The sequence below is a fragment of the Syngnathoides biaculeatus genome, chromosome 22, assembly GCF_019802595.1.
Source record: "Syngnathoides biaculeatus isolate LvHL_M chromosome 22, ASM1980259v1, whole genome shotgun sequence".
Lineage (NCBI taxonomy): Eukaryota > Metazoa > Chordata > Actinopteri > Syngnathiformes > Syngnathidae > Syngnathoides > Syngnathoides biaculeatus.
This window is the reverse complement of record NC_084661.1, coordinates 2101722-2125415: the sequence shown is the minus strand read 5'-3', so window position 1 is coordinate 2125415 and position 23694 is coordinate 2101722. Positions and strand designations below refer to the sequence as shown.

Genomic DNA, 23694 nt, shown 5'->3' with positions numbered 1-23694 from the left:
TATCTGTACTCCAGGCTCAGATTTCCTTGGAAATTAGATTGCTATCATGTCTACAACAAGTGGAGACTGATTTAGGAAAAACAGAAAGCTGTTACTGTGCTTTGAAAAAAATAAAATGTCATAACCTCGGATAAATTATGAAAGAAGGAAAGAAAGAAAGAAAGATACAGAAAGAAAGGGAAAGAGAACAATAAATAGAAAGAAAATTAAAATAAAGCAAGACTACATTAAATAAATTACAACCAACAAAAGTAATACATGGCTAAAGCTAAAAGCTAAAATGTACTGTTTCTTTTCATGTTACTCAAATACATAAAATCCCAACAACATGCATATTTATGGATATTTTGCATTAAGCAATTGCCACCAACCTTGTGAACCACCAAAATGTCATGTTTGAGAGAAAACCAGCTGTGGATTCAGGGCAGACATTCTGGGCAGAACAAAAATGAAAATTAAAAATAAGAATGGAATAACCACAAGCGTTTATTCTTACAAAGTGGATAGAAATCCCAGTCAGAACTAGGAAGACTTCTGCTCTGGATATTTAAATCAATGCCGAATAAACTGAAATTACCATGAAAAGTGAGAGTACACATAAACTTGACAGCTGTCACATACTATGCATCTGTGGAAGTGTCAGTTCTCAATCAGATATGATTTTAACTGAGCTTCACATTTGCAGGGATTTTTTGGGGTGGCCAGTATCTAAGAGTACTATTGTTAAAGACACTCGCTGAAGCTAGAATTGTAACGATTCATATTGTTTCCTGGCTTGTACCTCAAACTGGAATAGGCCTAGCCCACTTGTGACCCTGACAAAAATTGGTTGATGTACTTAAATGTTTGTTACAATCAATACAATGATGGCTTGGGGAGGTCAAATGGTTGCAATGCAGCTTATTCACGTCACAGCACAGACTCACTTCAGGTGTACATGTGTCTGAATAACCGAACTATGGGTGATCATTTTACACAGAATAGTGCTGATGGAAATTGCTTGCATCAGTATGAATTTCTTCTGTAATTCTTTCACTCCATGTGGCTATTTGCGACAGTCAGAGGTGTAATTATATTCAAGAGGAGAACAAGGGCCGCAAGAATGTGAAACAAAATTTTGAAGTCTGGGATAATAATAATAATGGGCAGCACGGTGGTTCAGCTGGAAAGCATTGGCCTCACAGTTCTCAGGTCCCGGGTTCGATCCCGGACCGCCTGTGTGGAGTTTGCATGCTCTCCCCAAGCCTGTGTGGGTCCTCTCTGGAAACTCCGGTTTCCTCGAACATCCCAAATACATGCAACATTAATTGGACACTCGAAATTGCTCATAGGTGTGATTGTGAGTATGACTGTTTGTCTCAATGTGCCCTGCAATTGGCTGGCAACCAGTTCGGGGTGTACCCCGCCTCCTGCCCGTTGACAGCTGGGTCGGCTCCAGCACTCCTGCAACCCTCGTGAGGATGAGCGGCTAAGAAAATGGATGGATGGATGGATGGATGATAATAATGTGAAACATGGTAACATAAAGTTGGCATGTGTGCTTATTTACATCATTTCTTGCTGTGGATCCTCAATGCTAAAATGTTTGTTAATTGGCTGGACTACAAACTAAAGCAAAAAACTATACCGTATAATGCATCTAGTTTTTCGAGGACTTCAACTGTTCCCCATTTTGTTATACTACAGACATTTTCTAAAAATTTAATAAACTCCTTTCTACTTTGAAATTCTATGCACAGATTTGTTTTATTGAAGTATATTAAAAAAGAAAAAACAAAAAACAACAAGAACTCACATATATCACAATTAACATTGCCCAATAGTCTGTTGATGGACCTTCTAAAGTCTTTTCGAATATGATGCCATAAGCATGGAAAACCTTTCGTTGGACAATGTCACAAATTCCTCTGAGAAGCACCTCTCAACCTTTATCAAGTTGGATGGTGTGTGTTGGTGCATAACCATTTTTAGATCTTTCCAGAGAGGTTCAATCAGATTAAAGTCTGCGCTTTGGCACAGCCATTCATTGACATTCACACAGTAGTCCTGAAACCACTCTTTGGGTATTTTGTCTGTGTGCATATTCTCTGATCAGTCAGTAACAACCAATCTCTGTATGTGAGGCCCACTTTACCAGGCAAAGACCATCTTCAAAGCATTCTGCGCCTTCAATATACTATGCACGCTCTAACATGCAGAGCACAGATAAATTCGAGGGAGACTGCAAGGGATGACTCACGGGGTCTGTGACAACACTACAAAAGAGCGGAGGTTTCTCATTGAAGCAGCAAAGGATCAGCTCCAAGACCACCAAGCCAAAATAGAAGTAAAACGTGATGAAGCGCAGCTTGTCTGTGACTTCAACCTGAGATTTGGATAAAAAACAGAAGCACAAACACAAATATGCAAATGATGGCTATAATCAGAGCAGGAAATAAAAAAGACTCGCATGATGTCCTTGATCATGAGCATTCTATCAACCTATGCTCATGAAACAAGAAACAGCAGAGTGGAACATGAATGAAGAGTTCAATGAACTAAAACTTTGGTGTCAAAGAACAGTTTTTGAACAGAAATTCAGTTTTATTCAAGATTGTCGTGTTTATTTGGGAACTTCCAGGAATAACTTTGAATTTGGCAACCGATTCAGCATGTCAGGGCCACCATTCTTGCCAGGCATGCCGCGGCTTTGTGAGAGCACAAGGTGCGTTCAGAGTTACTCAACAAATGGGAGTGAATGTGTTCTCGGTGGTTACGTAATGCAGTACACAATTGTAAAAATTGATTAGATAATTATTATTTATATCAGAATGCTTTACTTAAAACTCTAAATTACCCATACGTGTGAATGTGAGTGTGAATTATTTGTTTAAATGTGCCCTGCAATTGGCTCGCACCCAATTCAATGAGTACCCCACCTCTTGCTCAAAGATAGCTGGGAGGGGCTACGGGGTGAGTAAGCGGGACAGAAAATGGATGGGTGGATGGATACTCAGTTAAAGCTGCAAGGAATGCAAAGTTATCAATGTTCTTTCACTAACGTTCTCGTCCTACCGTATTTTTGTTTGCAAATTGAGGACAAAAGTCCCGTTTTTGTTTTAATTCCTCATTTTAAAAAAACACCATTCACGCAACACAATTTTCCTCATGTTTTTGAGATTGTGGGATGAAAGCTGCAGTTGTCTACTAGTGTAGAGTGAATGGGTAAAAATTAAATGCCAGTATTTTAAGGGGAATAGCCAATCAACAACATATTGAGAAGAAACTATAAGGAACTATGAACTAGTGTCACGTCCCATCGGAACGAGAGTAGGACCCAAATGCAGGACTCGGAAGATGCCAGGTAGTTCAAGGAGAAACGTTTATTATATGCAGAGGTAGGGGATCGAGCAGGCAGTCCGGTGCAGCAGCAGTAGTTGGGACGTCGGCCGAAGAGAGCAGGTGAGCGGACAGGCAGGAGTCGGTACACAGGAGAACAATCAAGCAGGCAGAAGTAACGAAGGAGTCAGGCTTACAAGGTTGGTCGGAGAACAGGCGAAGGTCGGTACACACAGGTTCGATCAAGGATACCGGAGCATACAAACGGGACATGAAGATCAACGAACTGGCGCCAGCCAGTTGTCATCGGGGTCATATAAATACACAGGATAATCAGGCTGCATGAGGCGCAGGTGTGCACCTCCCAATCAGAGCAACCGCGGACACCCGCCCAGCCCAGGCTGGAGCGGCAGGATCATGACAACTAGTGTGTTTTTTGAATGCTGAACTGAACTTTGACCTAATTTGCATAGAAAATTAACTTTCCCAACTCTGCCCATTCTGTATGTTTACGTTAAAATGATTATATATCATGTGATCATATGATCATGTAATTTTCTTTTTGGGGAACGAAAGCACAATTTGTTAAATGTTATCTTGTTAAATATTTATTTCAAACTTTTTTAGCATGCTATTATTGTCAGCATTTTTTTAAATCAATACTATCTTTCTGTCATGACAGGACACATACAATATTAAATAATCTTTCAACTCACTTAAAAATTTTCAGTATCTGGGAAAAAGAACAAAGTATTAATTTACGCTTTACAGTAGGTGTGATACACAATGCAAATGACCATCGAGACTCACGTTCATATTAATTGAATTTAGAGTATTCTATTCATTTAACAGTAACTGTGTATTTAGAGTATATGAGGAAACATGGGGAGAGCAAGAAGAGTACACAGAAATGTTAAAAAGAAAAGTTTAACCTGGCTCTTATGACTGCAAGGTAACTAAGTGTGTTCACCATCACGCCATACTTGACGACTATGCTTCCCACAAGAGTCCACATCATGTAAAAATGGAAATAAGTACACGTGAATGTCTTTCCTGCTAGCTTGCCTGAGGAATTATCTGCAGTAAGCTTTATTTGTGTGGTGTATTGCACGAGAGGTAAGATAAGTACCCTAGAAACAACAGGGCTAGTATTCCCTCTTTGCTTAGCTGTGGCCTGGGCTGACCCTTGCAAAGCATCCTCTTAGCTCCCTACCAAGGCATTAAAAAAAGTGGAGTTTTTGTTATTTTAACAATACTATGTCAGAATCCGGATAATGGGCTGGGGCCACTTTAAACCTCAAGCTGCAACGGTTTATTACACATAGGTCAGAGGGCCTTAAAAATTGTTACGTGGCCTTTCAGACAGGCCTGTGTGAAAGATGTTATTGTAGTATGTATCAGTATTACAATGATGTTTTAAGGGATGTACTGAAAATAAACAAAATGACATTATGGGGCAAAACTACTTATCAAAAAAAAGTAATAGTCTCGGGTCAAGACTTCTTAATGTCTGTGTGCCTTCCACATTAAACCGTTTTATTCATACCTCCTCAAGGCACGACGTTGTTGAGAAAGCTTGAGTATGGTGTGTTCCAGAAGTGTAGTGTAACAATAGAAAATGAAAATAAATGAAACAACACTTGGAATTTGGGGACAAGCCGTTAGTTGGGTAGTGAAGGACTAAGATGAGAGCAATGACTGTCGCGTGAAAAGTTATTTGAGGTCATATTCTCACCTGGCTGAATGCCTGTAGGATCTTGGAGCGGAAAGGCACAATGGCACATAGCACAGACAGGAACCAGAAGATGAAGAGAACGCCTGAGGACTGGACCCCACGTAACCTCTCATACTGGATGAAAAATGTGGCCAGCAGCTGAGTGAGAAAGTGAGGAGAATATACTTTTATGTAGGAGCAGAAACGAATCAGAGGTGGGGGAGGGGAAGAGACTGACTGGGAATAGCTGAGACAGAGCATTTGAGGGCACGTGAGGCAAACCAGGGCCTGAGCTGACTGCTCCCTTCGTATTAAACACACTGTGCTGCATGACCTACTATGATAACCGTCGACTAGTTCATCTAGGGTGAACAGCCTGACATGATTTTCTTTTTAGATTGGGTGTTTTTTCCTCAAAGTCTTTAATTAAAATCATACTTGTTAAAAATAATGGCACACTTTTGAAAGGAAATCACGAAAGCTTACAGTATACAAAATAACACAATAATAGTGGGGTCGAAGAATCTGTTATGCAGGTCATGGCTTTCCAAGCAGGGTTTAATTAAGGTCACTGGAAATCAGCAAACAAATTATAATGTTTTACATGAAAGCAGGACACTTAATAATCAATTACGGACAATCAAGCAAGAAGAACATTTTTATAAGTAAGTTTCTTTCGGCTTGTCCCATTAGGGGCTGCCACAGAGTAACATTTCAGACGAACGCTCATATTTGTTTGGCACAGATTTTACGCCAGATGCCCTTCCTGACGCCACCCCTCTTGGGGAGTCGAGGCCCCAGTGAGATACGAACTCACAACCCCTGGTTTACCAAAATAATGCTCTAACCACTGAGCTATGGGGCCTCCAAGAAGAACATTTGTATAAAAAATATTTGCACTCCCAGACAATGTTATTTTTATATGGTGTCTCTATGCATGGCAAAGTCAAAAGATGTTGATATAAAGTTCAGACATCCATCCATCCATCCATATATTGTGCTGGAGCCTATCTCAGCTGTCAACGGGCGGGAGGCAGGGAACGCCCCAAACTGGTTGCTGCCCAATCGCAGGGCACATTGAGAAAAACAGCCACACTCACATTCACACTGAGGGGAAATTCAGAGAGTTCAATTAATGTTGCATGTTTTTGGGATGTGGGAGTTAACCGGAGTGCCCGGAGGAAACCCACACAGGCACGGCAAGAATATGCAAACTCCACACAGGCGGGACTGGGATTGAACCCGAGACCTCAGAACTGTGAGGCCAACGCTTTTTAGCTGAAATACCGTGTCGCCCTCCTGTTCAGATATTTATTTAATAAAATCTGTTTCTTATTTTTATATTTTGACAAAAACGTTTCTCTGGAATAATTCATCCTCTTTTTCAACGTGTAGAAACCCTATGTTTTACATTCATAATTGATCACAATGATTTAGAGTATGCTAGAAGTTACTCATTTCCAGCCAGAATGTTGAATTAAACATTTGGCCAGGGGAAAAGTAATTCGTGGATTTACATATACTTTATGAAACAACTATTTGTTAGCTCTATTTATAGAGCATACTCATGATTGATCAGATCATCGCAAAATATCGCTCAACACAGATCAAGTGTGACAATCATTCACATGTAGCTATATTATGCAAGCGAAGAACTGCTAATTCATTTATATGAGACATGAATTGAAAATCAAATATAGGACATAACTTCATGCTAACAAAGTCCGGTTTAGGTTAGGTTGGGAGCCGCCCAAAAGAGACACGTTTGTGCAGTCAGATCAGTCCAAAAAGCAGCGTGGTTTATGCAGATCTCTGGCCTCTGATTGGTCAGCGACGCGGACGACGCAATTTCTACGGAGGAGTCAATTCCCCACCAGGTGGTGATTAGTTGACAACTCTGCCCCTTTCTTCACCAGAGTTTCAAAGACATGCAGCCACAAGTCCGATGACACGACGACAAAGTCGATCATCAAACAGAAATCTCGAGTGTCCTGGTGCCAAGTGCAAGTGTGGACACTCTTATGCTTAAACATGGTGTTCATTATGGAGAGTCACCATAGACGTTCAATGACAGAACACCATTTGGGTTCTGTTTCTCCCAATCACAGACCTCCAGGTCTCACTGTCATTGTCCAAATCAGCATTGATGCCCCGGAGTAGAACAATGAACTCCGCAGCGGGAGTGCTCTCCAGCACCCCCTCCATGGACTCCAAAAAGGAAGAGTACTACTACTGTTTAGTGCACAGGCACAAACCAAAGTCAGGAAGAACTCCATTGTACAGGTGTCGAGCCAGGGGGCAATAAGCATACCCACACTTGCTTGGCGCCTTTCACCATGGACAACTTCAGAGTGGAAGAGAGTCCAACCCATCATGAGAAAACTGGTTCCAAGGCCCAAGATGTGTGTGGAGCAGAGCCTGACATATCAGAACCTTTCGACCTTGCACACCAAGTCGTGTTCCTTCATTGTCGGAGAGGTGACATTCCATGTGCCGAGATCGAGCTTCTGTAGCCGGGATTGGATTGCCAAGGGCGCTGCCTTTGGTCACCATCCAGCTCACAATGCACTTGACCCCAACAGGCCCCTCCCACAGGTGGTAATCCCATGGGAAGGGGCACCACATTACGCTTTCAGGCTTTGCCCAGCCAGGCCTGATGGGTGGAGGCCTATCCACCAGGCACTCGATTTTGAGCCCCAGTGTAGAGCACAGGTGACCCTCATCTGGGCAAAGGAAAATGGGAATCTTTTTGTCATGGGTGACCCTGCCAGGGGCATAAAGCCCCAGATAACTTAGCTCCTAGGAACATTGACTGCTCAAGGAGAGAATTTATGATATTGTAAAATTATATATTTTTCCTTGCGGCCTCTGTGATATGTTTTTATTTGCAATGTAGACACTAGATTTGAAGAGAGAGTCGCATGTAAGAATATTTTTGCAACGATCTGGAGTGGACCCATTTTGTTATTTCATTTTTTTGGTACTAATAGAATGTAATTACAGAATTATACTTTGTGTGTTAACAGGAGTTACAATTGGTATTCCCTCTCCATGTGGTTTTCTTTCCTTCTTCTTACATATTTTTACAATATGGTTAAATAATTTAGTGGAGGAGAGTGGTGGCAGCAGCAACACATGGAGATCTAAGTCAGGGGGGTTCCCAGTGGTCGACACACTGAGCACACTGAAACGGAGGTCAACAGCAACCAATCCCGGCCCGTAGATCTGCATTTGCTGTGACAGAGGCCAGCGTGAAAAACAAACTGGCACTATCTTGCACAATCGATTGTGAAGAGACGCTTTGACCAATAGTGACAGGCGGGCCAATCGAAAATATCAATATTATCAAGACTGAATCAGTATTGGATCAGATTGATACGAGCCTGAAAATATTGATGCAGTAATTTAGGCTTGAGACAATCAGGATTTTTGGCCCCAATCACTGATCAGTGAGTTGAAAAAATGATAACCAATGAGGGAGCCAATCACAAAATGGAGGAATTAGTCTATTTAAATTACTTATTCATCTAGTGTATACAGTTGTGTTTGTAATTGTAAATGTCTTTGTTGATCTATTTCTACTGACAGAACAAATTGATGGTATTCTATTCGATGACAGTTAGTACATACAGCAATTAATCTACGTTTTGTGACATTTTTGTCTGTCGGTGTGCCTTGAGATTTTTCTATTGTAAAGTACCACTATGCGCCTATTTCCAAAAAGATTGGAATTCACAGTTCTGGTCATGTGTTCAACAGAACAGCAGCATGTTTACACACAACAACAAGCACTAGCACTAGCTTCAAGGCTATGTAACTTTTTCTTGAGGGCTTGTGAGCTGTATCATCGAAAGAGTATGTGAACATACCCCAAGCAAGCCTTATACGAACCTCCTTCCCTGCCCTGAGCACTGGTGACTACAAACACACATTTCCCCCCCCATTTTCTTCCTATAATACAGTCAGTGTGATCCACTCGTGTTGTCATCTATGGAAGTAGATGAGTGCCACCAGGATTTAAATTTGAAATGTAAAGTGAAATAGGATTTGAATTTGAAATGCTACAGAAAACAGATTTAAATATGAAATGTAAAGTGATCACATTTTCAATAGTTGGATTTCAGTGTAACTTTTCAATGTTAATTCAACTGGGGACAATTCGCTGTCTGAAATTCTACCGGCTACAATTTGCTGTCTAAAATTCACTGTCTGAGCCACCAGGCAGGGTTACTTCAGGTCAAAACCTAACACCCAACCAATCCTGTTACGTTTTTTTAGTATGTGCGATTGGCTGGGTGTTCTGCCTGGTGGCACAGATGGTGAATTTTAGACAGCAAATTGTAGCCAGTTGAATTTGAGACAGCAAATTGTAGCCAGTTGAATTTCAGACAACGAATTGTAGCAACTACTGAAAATGTGATCACTTTACATTTCAAATTTCTTTTCTGTTTTCTGTGGTAATTCAAATCCCATTTCACTTTACATTTCAAATTCAAATCCTGGTGGCACTAAGCCTAACCCTCTACTTCCATAGTCATCCCCACGATAATGAATGTATCCGATTGCATTTGAGTTGAACAGATAAAGTCTAATGATCGTAAAAAAACGAGATGCAGTGGTATCGGAATGCAAGATTTTATTGCAGTACTCTGACAGTGCAATTGTGAAAGAGAAAATACGTCTTGTAGTCTGATCTGTGCATTACGTGTCATCTCTCTCAGCCCTTTTCTCTCTCTCACACAGCTGACATTGTTTTTTTAATAACTTTATTGGCCATCATATATTAATAATCTTATGTCAAATAACACAAAAAAACTATATAAATACTAGTATAAAAACAGTCACATATACGGTGCACGACGGCGATGTGGAGTAAATGTCTTTGTCAGAGCTGATCAATTGGCTAATTATGACATCAAAACCGATCGTCTCATCAGCAAAAAAAGCCAATTTACAGCCAACATGATTAGGATGATAAAATTAGTGTGAAGTCTACAGTAGTTTCAGTTTCACTCAATCATGCATTGCTTTGGTTTCCTCAAACAGAGGATACCAGACTCACAGTTTCTGTCTCAACATGGAACTTGAAGGCTCCTCCTTCCCAGTCTCGTGTTTCGAGCAAGCAAGCCCCCGGTCTCCCCCTAGCCACTAGTACAGCACACACACACGTGCACGCACCCCCATGCACGCACACACGCGGACACAAACACACCCAACAAGTTGCATCCACAGTACTGTGAGCTGAAGAATGTCAGAAGAAGAGAAGCGCCATGTAGTTATATTTTCAGGTCGAAAATGACACATTGGCAACTGCACGGAGTTGTGAATAGTTCAGGGTGCAGTCTGCCTTTCGCCTTATGTTTGCTGGGTTAGGCTCCAACACTCCCGCAACCCTTGTGAAGTTAAGCGCTTGGACAGGGACTATTGCAAAAAGGATGTAATGTAAACTGGCAACATCCCAATTTTATATAAACACATGAACAACCAAGCCAAAGAAAACAATGACATGCAGAAATCGAGAGAGAAATCCACCACGCCCCACACCCCCCGCCCCGCACCCTCCACACACACACACACACACACAGACACACACACACACACACACGCACACACACACAAACCCCAGCCCATGGCTCGAATGCCAGACCCACAATTCAGAGACAGAGATAATTAGCAGACGTTTTTCAGAATGTAAGAGAATGTCCAGGTGTGGATAACTGTTGGAAATATGTAATATTTTATTGTTTATATTTAGCCATCCATTACATGAGCCGCTTATCCTCACAATGATCGCGGGAGTGCTGGAGCCTATACTAGCTCTCTCCAGCAGGAAATGGGGTACATACTGAACTGCTTGCCAGCTAATCACAGGGAACATAGAATCACACTCAGAATCACGCCTAAGGGTAATTTAGAGTGTCCAATTAATGTATGTTTTTTGGGATGTGGGAGGAAACTGGAGTGCCCGGAGAAAACCCACGCAGGCACGGGGAGAACATGCAAACTCAACACAGGCGGGTCCAGGATTGAACCCGGGACCTCAAAACTGTGAGGTCAATGCTTTACCAGCTGAGCCACCGTCCCACGCCATTAGTAAATATGAATTTTAAAATGTAATCTGTTTATTTGTGACTTCAGCCAGCTCAAAAAGTATCAATTATGTTTAAACATTTGCATAATACATCATGTGTGTGATATACCATGGAGTTTATATTAAAATACTATTATGTATTGTATTTTGTCCCAGAAGTGTGTTAAAAGTAAAAAGTGTAAAAACAATAAGCTATCATTTGTAAACAAATCGTTTTTTTTCTGAACAAGGTGGCTTATTTTTCTATTAAGGTCTTTTTTTTTTTTTTTTTTTCTTCAAAAACAAAAGCTTGCACAGAAGGGATAGATTTTATTCAATTTTGTATAGGAGTATTTGAACAGTAGTTTCTGCAATTTGTCATGATCCTGGCATCCTGCCCAGGCTGGGCGTGGCCAGCCAAGTAGTCGGCACACACCTGCACCTTGTTTTGGCTGATTACGTCCGGTACTTATAGGACCCGGTGACGACTGGTCCTCGGCCAGATCGTTAAGGTTCATGCCCCGTTCGAGCACCCCTGTATCTCTGATCGTATTCCTGTGTGTACCGACCTCCGTCTGTTCTCCGACCGACCCCGTAAGCCTGAATCCTTTGACACTTCCGGCTTCCTTGATCGTTCTCCCACGTACCAACTCCTGCCTGCCCGCTAACCTGCTCTCTACGCCCGACGTCCTGATTACCGCTACTGTACCTGACTGCCTGCCCGATCCCCGACCTTGGATTAATAAACGCTTTTCCCGCAGTACCTCTGCGTCTCCCGTGTACTCCTGCATTTGGGTCCTACCCCCGTTCGGATGGGTCATGACACAATTCATTTAAGATGCGAAAATGTTGTGTTGTTTGTGATTGTTGTATTGCTTTCTGGAAAAAAGTTATGATGTTATAAGGTATGTTCTATTTACCAAGAAACTTAATTCTGTCCTGGGTTTTACACATTCAGTAATGAAAAATTAAAAACCACAAAAACATAAATGTCTTTATTTATGCACCTTTTAAGTTTTGAAAAAAAATCGGTATTGGCGATTCTCTATGACTTGGTATTGGATCAATATCAAAATAACAAAATGTGCAGTACAGTATTGCACACCATTATTGACCAATGTAATATGCGGTAATAAGCTGCGACGCTAACTTACTCCACTCAACGTTGAGATCACAAAGGCCAGTCAGCCAACCAGTGCATTTCTTTCAACCTTCTCACATGGTCACATGTGTGACAAATCCATTCAGGTGCATTTATACTCAAATGAGGAAGTGAAGTGCTGTAGCACCCCTGCTAAGCGGCTTGGCTTTACATAGATGATACATATCTACATTTTATGCACAGCAGCTCATTATTTTATGCCAAGACAAGGCCATGACAATATCAAGACACTTTTAATTTTGCCATATTGTGAATACTGTGGTGTCCATACATACAACAATGTTTTTTTTTTCATATGCTTGGGCAATCAGGAATCTTGTGTGTTTTACAAGCTTGCTCATCTAGGGATTCAGGAATCGGTAAATTTCATGGTCTGCTTAAGTGTTGAGTAACATCAGACAAAAATATTAGACCTACTCTACATGAACTTTATGACAAGCATTAATTTTGTGACTCCATTTAACTTAAATCAGCATGCGTTATGCACATGTAACTTTGTACGATACACCCTTTGTGATTTTTAATCACACGGTCTCATCTGATGTGAACTCTTCACTGAATTTTCTTCATCTATCTTTATTTGTATAGCCTGAATGTAGTAGTTGGCTTTGATTCAATAGCAAGTGAGTCTGCATAGCAGTGGTCATTTATAACTTTGGCTGATGAAAAAATACAAGTACAAAATGTGTTTTGTGAACAGTATGTCTGAAAACTTTAGAGTTCAATCACACTCATGTTTATCAATGAGTAAAAAGTGGGTGTTTTCTTACCATAGTCATGCCAAGCACAAGCGGGGTGATAAAGAAAATGGGCGGTTGACTGATTTCCTGCTGCGTTTCATGGAATGTGTAGAAGAGATCTGTCCAGCAAACAACCCATAACAGCAAGCCAAATACCTGAGAAGGATAGCCAGTGTAAGAGGAGAAATGAACACGGGGTGACAGAAATCAATAAATAACATAACAAATAGAGAAATAAGCCTGATATTTTTCTTTCACCAGGCATGAAACTAATTTGAACATTATGGAGTGTCTGGATTTATATTACATTGTACACATCCATTCATTTTCTTAATTAGGGTCGTGGCCGAGTACTGATACAGGATTTCTAAATTACTAGTGTCAGAATTAATAAAATTATAAAATAGAAAATATCGAATGATATGTGTCGTTTTAATGTTGTTTCTGAATTAGTGCATTTATTACTTCAGAAGGCTTCCAACCTAACCCTAATCACCGCACAAGAGTAATGTAAAAATTATAGTTGACGGGGTCCTTTTGCAGCTGACTTTTAAAGGACAGTTGATTGGGACTTGCAGAGCATGAAGAGAGATCATGTTCCCACAAATGAGGCCACAGAAGACATGATCTTATTTTCAGAAAGGGAAAATTGTATGTTGTATCTGCGGACACAAGATTTGAGAAGCCCTGTTGGTAGGACCAATGAGTTGGATATGATGATATCTATTTTTGTAGCCCTTCTCTCCAATGGGGCAGTTGGGCTCTCTCACCGTTTTGAAGCGGTTCATGATTGACATCATGATGTAGCCTCTGTTGTTCTTCTTTAGGTAGAAGAGGTAGATGGGGGAGACACCCCATAGATAAATGCACGGCAGCCATGAAAGGACAGTGAGTTGGAAACACAAAGGGAGGTCGGGCTGATCTGTGTGGAGCGTCTGATTGGCTACCTGCAAAAAAAAAGCAAAAACAGGGACAACACTTGAGTATTGGGACCAGCATCTCTTATATAACATAAACCAATAGCATTATTATCATATCACAGTACAGCACAGACACACCAACATCAGCTATTGGTATGGTGTAACCATTTTGAAGTAAATAATAATTTTGAATGCATTCTAGATTGATATGTAATTACATTTTCCCTGATTTCTTTTAATGGTCGATTCCAATTAGGATAATTTTCAAGTACTTAAGCATTAAAGCAAAATTTTAATGTTTCAATGCACTGTTCTAAACTAATACCCAGAACAGGATTTTACATTTGTTTGTCCCTTATCCTTATGCCTTATAATTTGTAATATATAGTCATATACAATTGAATACAATACCAAAATTCGAGCCGGCTTACAGTCTTTCTTTAAGAAGCAAGAAATTAATCAGCAATAACGAAAAAAAAAAACATCCAACCACTCTCAATATCACTTATCCTATTCGGGTTCACGGGATGCTGGAGCTTATCCCAGCTAACTTCGAGTGAACTGAACTCAACTCCTTGTCAGTCAACCACAGAGCCGATATAGACAGACAACCACTCGCACCCACACTGCCTGCACTAAAGTCAGGCAAATGCACCATTACACCATCAGTGACTCCATAGGAAGCCATATTATGAAAACTATCTTCATCTGTTCAGGAAAGGAAATATAATTGACTTATTAATCTTAATGTGTATTTACTACAGTATTTTTTCAGTCTTTTAAAAGAGTAACTGAAATTTCAAGGAAAACAATGCAATTTCAATTTTGACATTGAAATATCAAAGTTCTTCTACTCGGGTGTATTAAACATTATAGAAACTAGTGATATACACTGCCCATGATTTTTTTTTTTTTTGGCTTAATAACTCGAAAACACAAATGCCAGTAAAATTATTTTTTAAGAACGAGCTACAACTGCTGTGTACATTTGTTATGCCGTGTTGTTCAAATGTTTGAAACCCATATTTTCTATGTGAATAAACCACAATAACAATTGGAGCCAAGTAAGATCCATAGGTAAAAGTAAACACTACATGAATCATATAGCGATGTGTGTTCATTATCAGTGTTCCTGAAAAAACACAGGGGCCAACCCACAGATTGAAGTAAGATAAACACAGATGGCACTCCTCAGTCACTTTCCATGTATCACCACTCCCATCAACTGAGGCATGTAGGGGGTGAAAGGTCATAAATTTAGCCGGTGGGTATTGAGTCATTTGTTTCTGTTCATCTTTTTTTCCCCACAAACAACGCAAGAAAAATAGGGGGGGAAAAAGACAGTATAGACAAACAGAAACTGCAGAATGAAGCAAAAGTTTTACCCCTTTTTCAAAACATAAAAGCATTAGTTGATCAGGTTAAAAAAAAAAAACAACAAGCAGACATTATTTCAACTATTTTTTTATTGACACATTTTAATTTATTGAATATTTCCAGATGTAAGAATTCATATAAAGTATTTTGCCAAATACTGTATCTAACGTCGGTTTTACACCCCTGACAAACAGGTTTTCTATGATCATACCTTTGGCTTTACAAAAATAAATAATCCTATCACGATAGATATGTCGCTTATTTTAACCAATCACTGAATAGTTTGTGTAAAATGAGTAAAAGATTTGTAATGTTTTATCATTTAAATTTCAGTATTTTAGGTTTAAAGTGTGGATGAAGTGGATCTATGTGGGTTTATTTTTTTGCTAACATTTTGTATGACTTTCATTTGTCTAAGTAGTACACGTATAATTACCACAGTTTGCAGTAAACTACTATACTGGACCGGTCTTTAACTGTGCTTGTATTTTAATAAGGATATCATCCGATTAGAAAGTCTTTGGATTTTTCAGTAAATATATTTTGAGATGTTTTGTTAAGACAATTTACACCTGGGCCACAGCTCAATATAAATGTGTATGATTCCTCTATCTCCTGGGAAGTTTAGATGGATTAGCAAAGAGTACAGAATTATGAAAACATGCTATATGCTAAATTATGAAAACTAGATTCCATTTTAGCCTTTCAAGAAAATGTCACGACACTTTCCTACAGTCATGTCACCGTGAGAATCATCATCATGGGATGCTTTAAAGTGTTGTGGATAACCGAGCAACACCTGGTGAAAGCGCAATAATAATGCTGCTCTAAATATTAAAAAAAAAAACACTCCCAACTGTAATTGAAATATCAAGAGCAAATCATGTTGATCAGACCAAATTCTTCCAGATATAAACAATTTTTAAGAAGTACTTGCTCACTTGCCTTGACTGAAATATGATTTTAGATGACATTCCATTTGAATCTGGGGTTGGTTTACCCTTTCTACAGCTATCACAGCTTCAACTTTTTGTGGGCATGCTTTCAACAACGTTTAGGAGTGATTTTATCAGAATTTTTGCGCACTCTTTCCAGAGCATATTTGTGAGGTCACACACTGATATTGCAGGAGAAGGCAGATGGCAGGCGAGACACTAAGCTGAAGAAGCTTGGAGGAGAGGACCTCGAGGATGAGGGTGTTGAGTGCAGAGCTGAAGTACACGAACAGATCCTCGCGTAGTTCCCCACAATGTCTATGTGTTCTACGGTGAAGTGCAGTCCCATGTTCACTGCATCACCCACTGACCTGTTTGCTTGGTAGGCCTTATCTATTTTAGAATGGTTAAAGGCAAGTCACTTGGGCTTTCAGTAAACCAGCGAGCACTGTAAGCATCATACAGTACAAGATAGCGTACAAAATTGCTCAGTGCAAAAAAACCCACAGCATTGCAGATTTATTCAGTTTTGTTTTGTAGGTTAGTGTGTTTTCTATACTGTGCTGGTGACTTAATGTTCCAAAACTGAATTTGAAGTTATTATTTATTGATTTTATTTAATTTTATGTTTCATGATCATAAATCAGTCAAAAATATTTAGTTTAAAAAGATTTTTTTTATTTCAGGCAAATTGATGAGCTTAAAATCATCTTAAAACAATGTTAATAAAGTTATTCTTTGTTGTAAGTTGAACTATATTTCTTTCTAATTTATTTTTTGTTTTCTTTAATGTTAATAAGGATACAATCTGATGCAGAGCTGTACTTGTAATAATTTAATAGACAAATGATAATATAGTCCCGGCGGAGAGCAGGGGGGGTGAATTGTTTTCTTCTTGCAGGGGGGTGAAAATATTTGAGAAGGACTGCCCTACAGCGATGTTACTAATTTAAAAGTTGAAAGGAGTTTATGGTTTGCATAGAGCATCCCACCATGACATGATTTTTTGAACAAGGTTGTTTTTTTTGTGTTTTTTTTTTGTGATGCACGAGACGGGCGATGATTTCCCACAAAACATCCCTTCTGGTCTGTTCTTGGTTCTTTATTTAGCTTCTTCCCTTTCAGTTTCAATTCTGCATCAAAAATGCAACTGTATGCAAGAAATATAAGTTGCATTTTCAGCTGTGCGCCTCTTCCTTGTGACAATTTTCCCCTCACGTTTACAAGAGTACCCTTTTGATAAATGTAGGGAGTTTTTGAAGAGTACATAAATACTTGTATTTGACCAATTACAAGTTAAATACATAATGTGAAACAATATTGTCACATTTTACAAGCATAACACAGACTAGTTTTACTTTAAATACAAAAAAAAATCTTTAAATCGGCAACCCTTGTATACTTTTTGCACATTAGAAATTGTACACAGTATTGATCAAATTTGGAATGAATTAAAAAATTGTCACATAGAGAATAATTTTGAAGTCATTTTCAACCTGTATTCAACTAAATACACAACAAAGATGGGACGTTTAACATTCAAACTGATAAACAGTTTTTTGTTCTGAATAATATATATTCAGGATATATATTTTTTTATTTTGGGGGGGTTGTTTTTCTTTTTGACTATCGATTAGTTATGAATTTGAGGCCTGCAGCAGAAAACAAAAAAAATTGTCACAGAAGCAAATTTACTGTGGTTTCAGGTCACTATAAAAAAAATGAGAGCTCGAACTGCGTGGAAATGAGCATAGTGGGCAAATATAAAAAAGCGAGAGTGTGCACACAATTACAATCCTTGCTCACTTTTGCAAAACTTTCCGATTTGCACACTCGTTTCTGTTCTCTTTGCCATCAATTTTTATTTTATTTTCTCCTTGCTCTTGATTGTTCACTGAGCTACACTTAGAAACAGTCCTATTATTGAGGTTCTTGCTATTAATTTCAGAAAAGTGTTGCCTTGGTTAAAATTACAAAAACACACTCAGTAGACGTCATAGTCAATTTGGAGTTTTGTTTTTATCCACTTCCGTTCTGCTTTCCTAAACTTTGATTTAGAGCGTTTGACCATCATTGTGCTCCTGCATGGTGTTTTAGGTCCGCCCAAAACAAATCCAAATACCCATTAATTGCGCAATTCTGAACATGGCTAAAATGCTCAGAAAAATACACCACTACGTTCACTCAAAAAAGAGCATGTGCTAGCAAGCGTTACTGCAGCACCTCAACATCCATTATACTGAATGAAGAACAAAATGATTATCTTCACACTTTTTTTACTTTTGTGTGTGCGTGCACATGTGTATGTGTGAATTATGGTACAATTGAAACCAATGAAAGATAAGTGTGATCACAACCATAAAACTACTGTAGGTACTTAACCTATTGCAACACAGAAAAACAGTGCAGTATTCTGGCTATTCATCCATCCATCCAGCCGTCCATTTTCCTATCCGCTTATCGCCACATGGGTCGCAGGAGAGCTGGAGCCTATCCGAGCTGTCAACGGGCAGGAGGCGGGGTACCCCTGAAGTGGTTGCCTTGCAATTGCATGCCACATGGAGACAGACAACAGTCGCACTCACAATCACACCTAGGAGCAATTTAGAGTGTCCAATTAATGCATGTTTTGGGGATGGAGGAGGAAACAGGAGTGCCCAGAGAAACCCCACACAGACACGGGGAGAACTTGCAAACGCCACACAGGGAGGGCCGGCATCGAGCCCTGGTCCTCAGAACTGTGAGGCCGACGCTTTACAGCTGCTCCACCGTGCCACCTCTGGCTATTGAGCACAATATAACAAAAGCAACCATAAGCTGACTAATACTAATAACTAATAAAAGAAAATGAATGTGCTAAATAGAGAAACATGAGAATGTTTTTTTTTTTTCCCAGGATACATCAGTTGACTTTTTTAAGATACCGCAGTCACCTCATGGATGAGCTTGTCATATTTCAAGATTAAAGTTGCATTTTACATGCCCGATGTTGAGAAGCTGTCCAGTGATGTCCGAAAGCAGAAGTCAGGTTCAGCAGGTAAGAATACAATTCTGTCTTGGGCAGATGTTTAGAAACAAAGTGTCTGTGTTCATAAAGTACTTTTTGATTTTTGTCAGGATATTCAGTATTTGGAATGACACATAGGGATATTATTATGTTATGATGATCAGAAACGAGGATGCTTGCGTTGTATTGTACACATCAAAAGAGGAGAAGATGCCACTTTTTTGTCTTTATGACTGTTGCTGCCATTAGGTAAGAAAGAGAATATCCATCAATTTTTTTTCTGAGCTGCTTATCCTCACGAGAATCACGGGAGTGCTGGAGCCAGTCCCAGCTGTCATTGGGCAGGAGGCTGGGTACACCCCGAATTGGTTGCCAGCCAATTGCAGGGAATATGGAGACAAACAACTGTCACACCTAGGAGCAATTTAGAGTCTAATTAACGGGAACATCAATAATGGAAGTTAAACTTAAAACGTTGTTGTACAGAAAGAGTTGTCACAAGGTGCTTCATTCTGTCCAGGATACGCTGCAGCAAAAGTAAACATCTAATCATGAATTCTCATTATCTCATTTGCATAGTGCGCCAATATAGACATGTGAATTCTTCATAAAGCTTAAATAAGGCTTTTAATTTTTTGCAGCCCCAGCCAGATTTGTTTTTTGTTTTTGGGTCCAATATGGCTCTTTCGATATTTGGGTTGTCGACTCCTGATTTAGAGACTTCAATTAAGCTTCCACACATGTTTTTGGGATGCGGGAGGAAAGTACAGTACCGTGAGGAGAGAGAAAAAACACGGGGAGAACATGGAAACTCCACACAGGGAGACCAGATTTGAATCTGGTACCACATAAATGCAAGGCGGTTGTGCTCACGAGTCATCCATAGATTTCTCGACATTTTCTAAATCTAGATAGATCTATTCAGCACTATTATCTACCTGTTGGCATTCGATAGTTAGTCTTGGCTTATGAATAGAATCAATTTATCAGAGCCAGTTTTTACATTTGTACAAAGTACATTTGTGAGTAAATAGAGACAAGATCATTGTCATTTCACCTTATATTTTTGTTGAGTGGAACACAGATTTTCCTAAAGTAAAATAGGTGCCTTGGGTCATTAAAGGTTGTTATGCGAAGTACAAGCTCTTCATCCGGTTTGATTCTGAAATGTCAAATTTTGAATGTTGAATAACCAGGGAAATCACCAAAGTACAGTAAACAGTTGCAGGTAATGTGTGCATAACATTAGATATGTAATTCAATGGTACACGGTACAGTACAGCAAAGTTAGCTTTTGTCCTTCCTGACCTGAATTGCTACCAAAAAAGAGCTGCCGGAAAATAAAAAGAAACGAATAAATATTTGTTCATCACACGGGAAGACCCACGGGATATGTGAGGAATACCGTGAAATGTACACGAAGCCCAAATAACTGCGTATGGATAAACGAGCAGCGGCGAGGAAAACTTACCCAAAAGGGGAGCTCCGGTCCGCACAGCCGCTCCATCTCCGTATGCTTCTGGAGGAGACCGGTCTGTACCTACCGGATAACTCTTTTCCCTCTTCACCGTGGCGAGGCAAATGCTCTTTCGCAATTCGTTTTTGCTTAGGCGTAAAAGGACCCCGCTTCGGTGGTCACATGCCCGACGGGCAGGTAAGTAAATATCCGGAGGTGCCTCAGTTTGTGCCCGGGAAACGCGGCGCACCTTCCGCTCTGATGAGAGGCAAAGTAGAGCAGAGCGTAGGATAGGAAATATAAAAAGTCTCGTTGCTGATGCCAGAAAAAGGCGTCAACTTTTTTGTGGTCAGGCCCCCTTGGTCTCCTCCTCCTCCTCTTCTTCCTCCCCTCCTCTCTGTGAAATTTGCAACGTCACGCTGCGGCGATACGCCTACTCATCGGAAACAAGCAGCAGCAGCAAAAGAGCAGACATCGTCAAGATTGTGTCTCGAAACTGTGCTTGTAATCAACACCAATGTGTTTTACCCCACACTTTTCTTTCATTTAATTTCTCAGTAAAAGACAAAGTTGTGACAAAAACGTTACCATTGGAATAATCTAACCTTGGCTACTGTAGTATTTGAACCAAATTGTCTCAGGCTTTGGAACTTGTTGCGGAGAAGGGCGAGCTGGCCTGACCAGGCTCACGTGAAACGTGGGATGGACTCTTATAGACCTGGGGAGCTTCAATGAGACACCGACCGGATTAATTACTTTGGTGATGGGGAACGGACCCACGAACCTGAGAGCAAGCTTGCGAGAGTTCATCCTAAGTGGAAAGCTCCTTGTGGACAACCAGACACGTTGTCCCACCTTGTATGTCGGTGCCTCTTCTTGTGATCTGCCGCGGCGTTGTACGTGCTACCCATTCGGAACAGCATCTTTTGGGCTAGCTCCCAGGTCCGCTTGCAGCGTCTCACGACCGCCAACGCAGATGGCACCAGGGACTTGCCGCCAACGGGTGGGAAGACAGAAGGGGGTATCCATGGACAACGTGGAAGGGAGCCATCCCTGTTGATACGGAGGGCAGCGAGTTATGGGCGTATTCCATCCATCTGAGGTGCCGGCTCCAGGTGCTCTGGTCGCTTGAAGCCAAGCAGCGTAGACGTAGGTCTCCATATCCTGGTTACACATTGGACTTGCCTTTTCCCCGATAAAGGGAGCGTAACTCCTTCCAGAATCGCGATACGAATTGGGGCCTCCTATCCGAAACCACGTCGGTCGGTAATCCGTGATAGCAGACGACCCTATCAAGCAGGAGTTCGGCAGTACGTTTGGCAGAGGGGATTTTCGGTAGCGGTATAAAATGGACCATCTTTGAAAATCGATCAACCACCGAGAGGACGGCAGTGTTACCCTGAGAGCATGGCAGGCCCGTCACAAAGTCTAGGGAGATGTGGGACCATGGGCGTGTGGGAACAGGCCGGAGGCATAGCACCCCCATCAGTTGCAGGCGGGAGGCCTTGTTGGCCATGCACACCGGATACACATTGACGTACTCTTGTACATCCCTCCCGAGGTTCGGCCACCAAAACCGCTGTTCTATCACCGAACGGGTCTGAGCCATCCCGGGATGGTAAACAGTCCCATTAGTGTGGCCCAGTCTATGACACTCCCCCTCAGTGAGGGTACAACGAACAGTCGATCGACGAGACATCCAGCCGGCCTGGGAGAGTCTTTCAGAGCGTCCTTTATCCGGGTCTCGATCTCCCATGTGAAGCCTGGACAAAGAAAGACTCAGGGAGGATTGGAGCGTGCTCGGCCTCAGCTCGTTCCCCTTCATGGATTCAGGATAACACATCAGGCTTTCCGTTCTTTCAACCTGGACGAAAAAACAATGTAAAGCGAAACCCGGTGAAGAATAGAGCCCACCTGGTCTGACGGGCATTCAGCCTCCTGGCAGCCGAGGGATATTCAAGGTTTTTGTGATCGGTTAGCACCTGGAACGGCACTTAGGACCCCTGCAGCCAATGCCTCCACTCTTCCAAGGCGGTCTTGACTGCGAACTGTTCATGGTCCTCAACATCATATTTCCGCTCCGCCGGAGTCAGCCTTTTGGACAAGAAGGCGCAAGGGTGTATTCTCCCATCCCTTGCGTTCCACTGGGAGAGCACCGCCCCCATCCCTGAGTCCGACGTGTCAACCTCTACAAAAAATTGTCTCTCGAGATCAGGCAGAATGAGGACCAGAGCTGACGTAAAGCTGGATCTGAGCCTGCTGAAGGCCGCCTGGCAGGCTGCGTCCCACTCAAATGGGTTGTGAGGTAAGGTGAGTGCGTGCAACGGCATGGCTATGGAACTGAAGTTCCGGATGAACTTACGGTAAAAGTTGGCAAAACCGATGAACCTCTGAACGTCCCTGCGGTTGGTAGGAGTTGGCCACTGGAGGACGGAGTCGACCTTGCTGGGGTACATGCGGATCTCTCCTTCTGCTAAAATGAAGCCCAGGAACGTGACAGAAGGCCAATGAAACTTGCACTTTTCCACCTTGACGTAAAGGTCATGCAGCAGCAGTTGGTGTTACACGTCTCGAACGTGCTTGACATGGGAAGCCTCATCTGGAGAAAAAAATGAAAATATAGGCGAACACGTGTTTGTTTAGCATTTCGCGCAGTACATCATTATTGAAATTTTGGAACACAGCCGGTGCATTGGTCAGAGCAAACGGCATCACCAGATATTCATCGTGACCCATTGGTGTGTTAAAGGCTGTCTTCCACTCATCCCCTTTCCTGATGCGCACCAGGTGGTACGCATTTCATAGATCCAGTTTGCTGAAAATCTGGGCCCCTTGCAACAACTCAAACGCTGTGGCGATAAGGGGAAGAGGGTATCTATTTTTGAAAGTGATGTCGTTCATTTGCCAGTAGTCGATACAGGGATGTAAGGTGGCATCATTTTTGTTGACAAAAAAGAATCCGGCTCCTGCAGGTGAAGATGATGGTTGAACGAGA

The 23694-nt window shown here is 41.2% G+C and overlaps 1 protein-coding gene across 5 annotated transcripts in view; it reads right to left on the bottom strand.

The window, feature by feature from the left end:
• Positions 1 to 21056, bottom strand: part of abcc3 (ATP-binding cassette, sub-family C (CFTR/MRP), member 3) — a 66083-nt gene extending 45027 nt beyond the window's left edge. For all 5 annotated transcript variants that reach the window (XR_009793549.1, XM_061809917.1, XM_061809916.1 and 2 more), the window contains exons 1-6: positions 20715 to 21056; positions 13775 to 13951; positions 13035 to 13160; positions 5054 to 5191; positions 2240 to 2365; positions 372 to 433 (exon numbers count right to left, since the gene is read on the bottom strand). Coding sequence is in view for 4 of the 5 variants with exons in the window: in XM_061809917.1 (XP_061665901.1) it covers positions 372 to 433; positions 2240 to 2365; positions 5054 to 5191; positions 13035 to 13160; positions 13775 to 13951; positions 20715 to 20750 (665 nt within the window). In the remaining variant the exon portion in view is untranslated. The remainder of the gene's footprint in view (positions 1 to 371; positions 434 to 2239; positions 2366 to 5053; positions 5192 to 13034; positions 13161 to 13774; positions 13952 to 20714) is intronic.
• Between the last annotated feature and the right edge of the window lie 2638 nt (positions 21057 to 23694).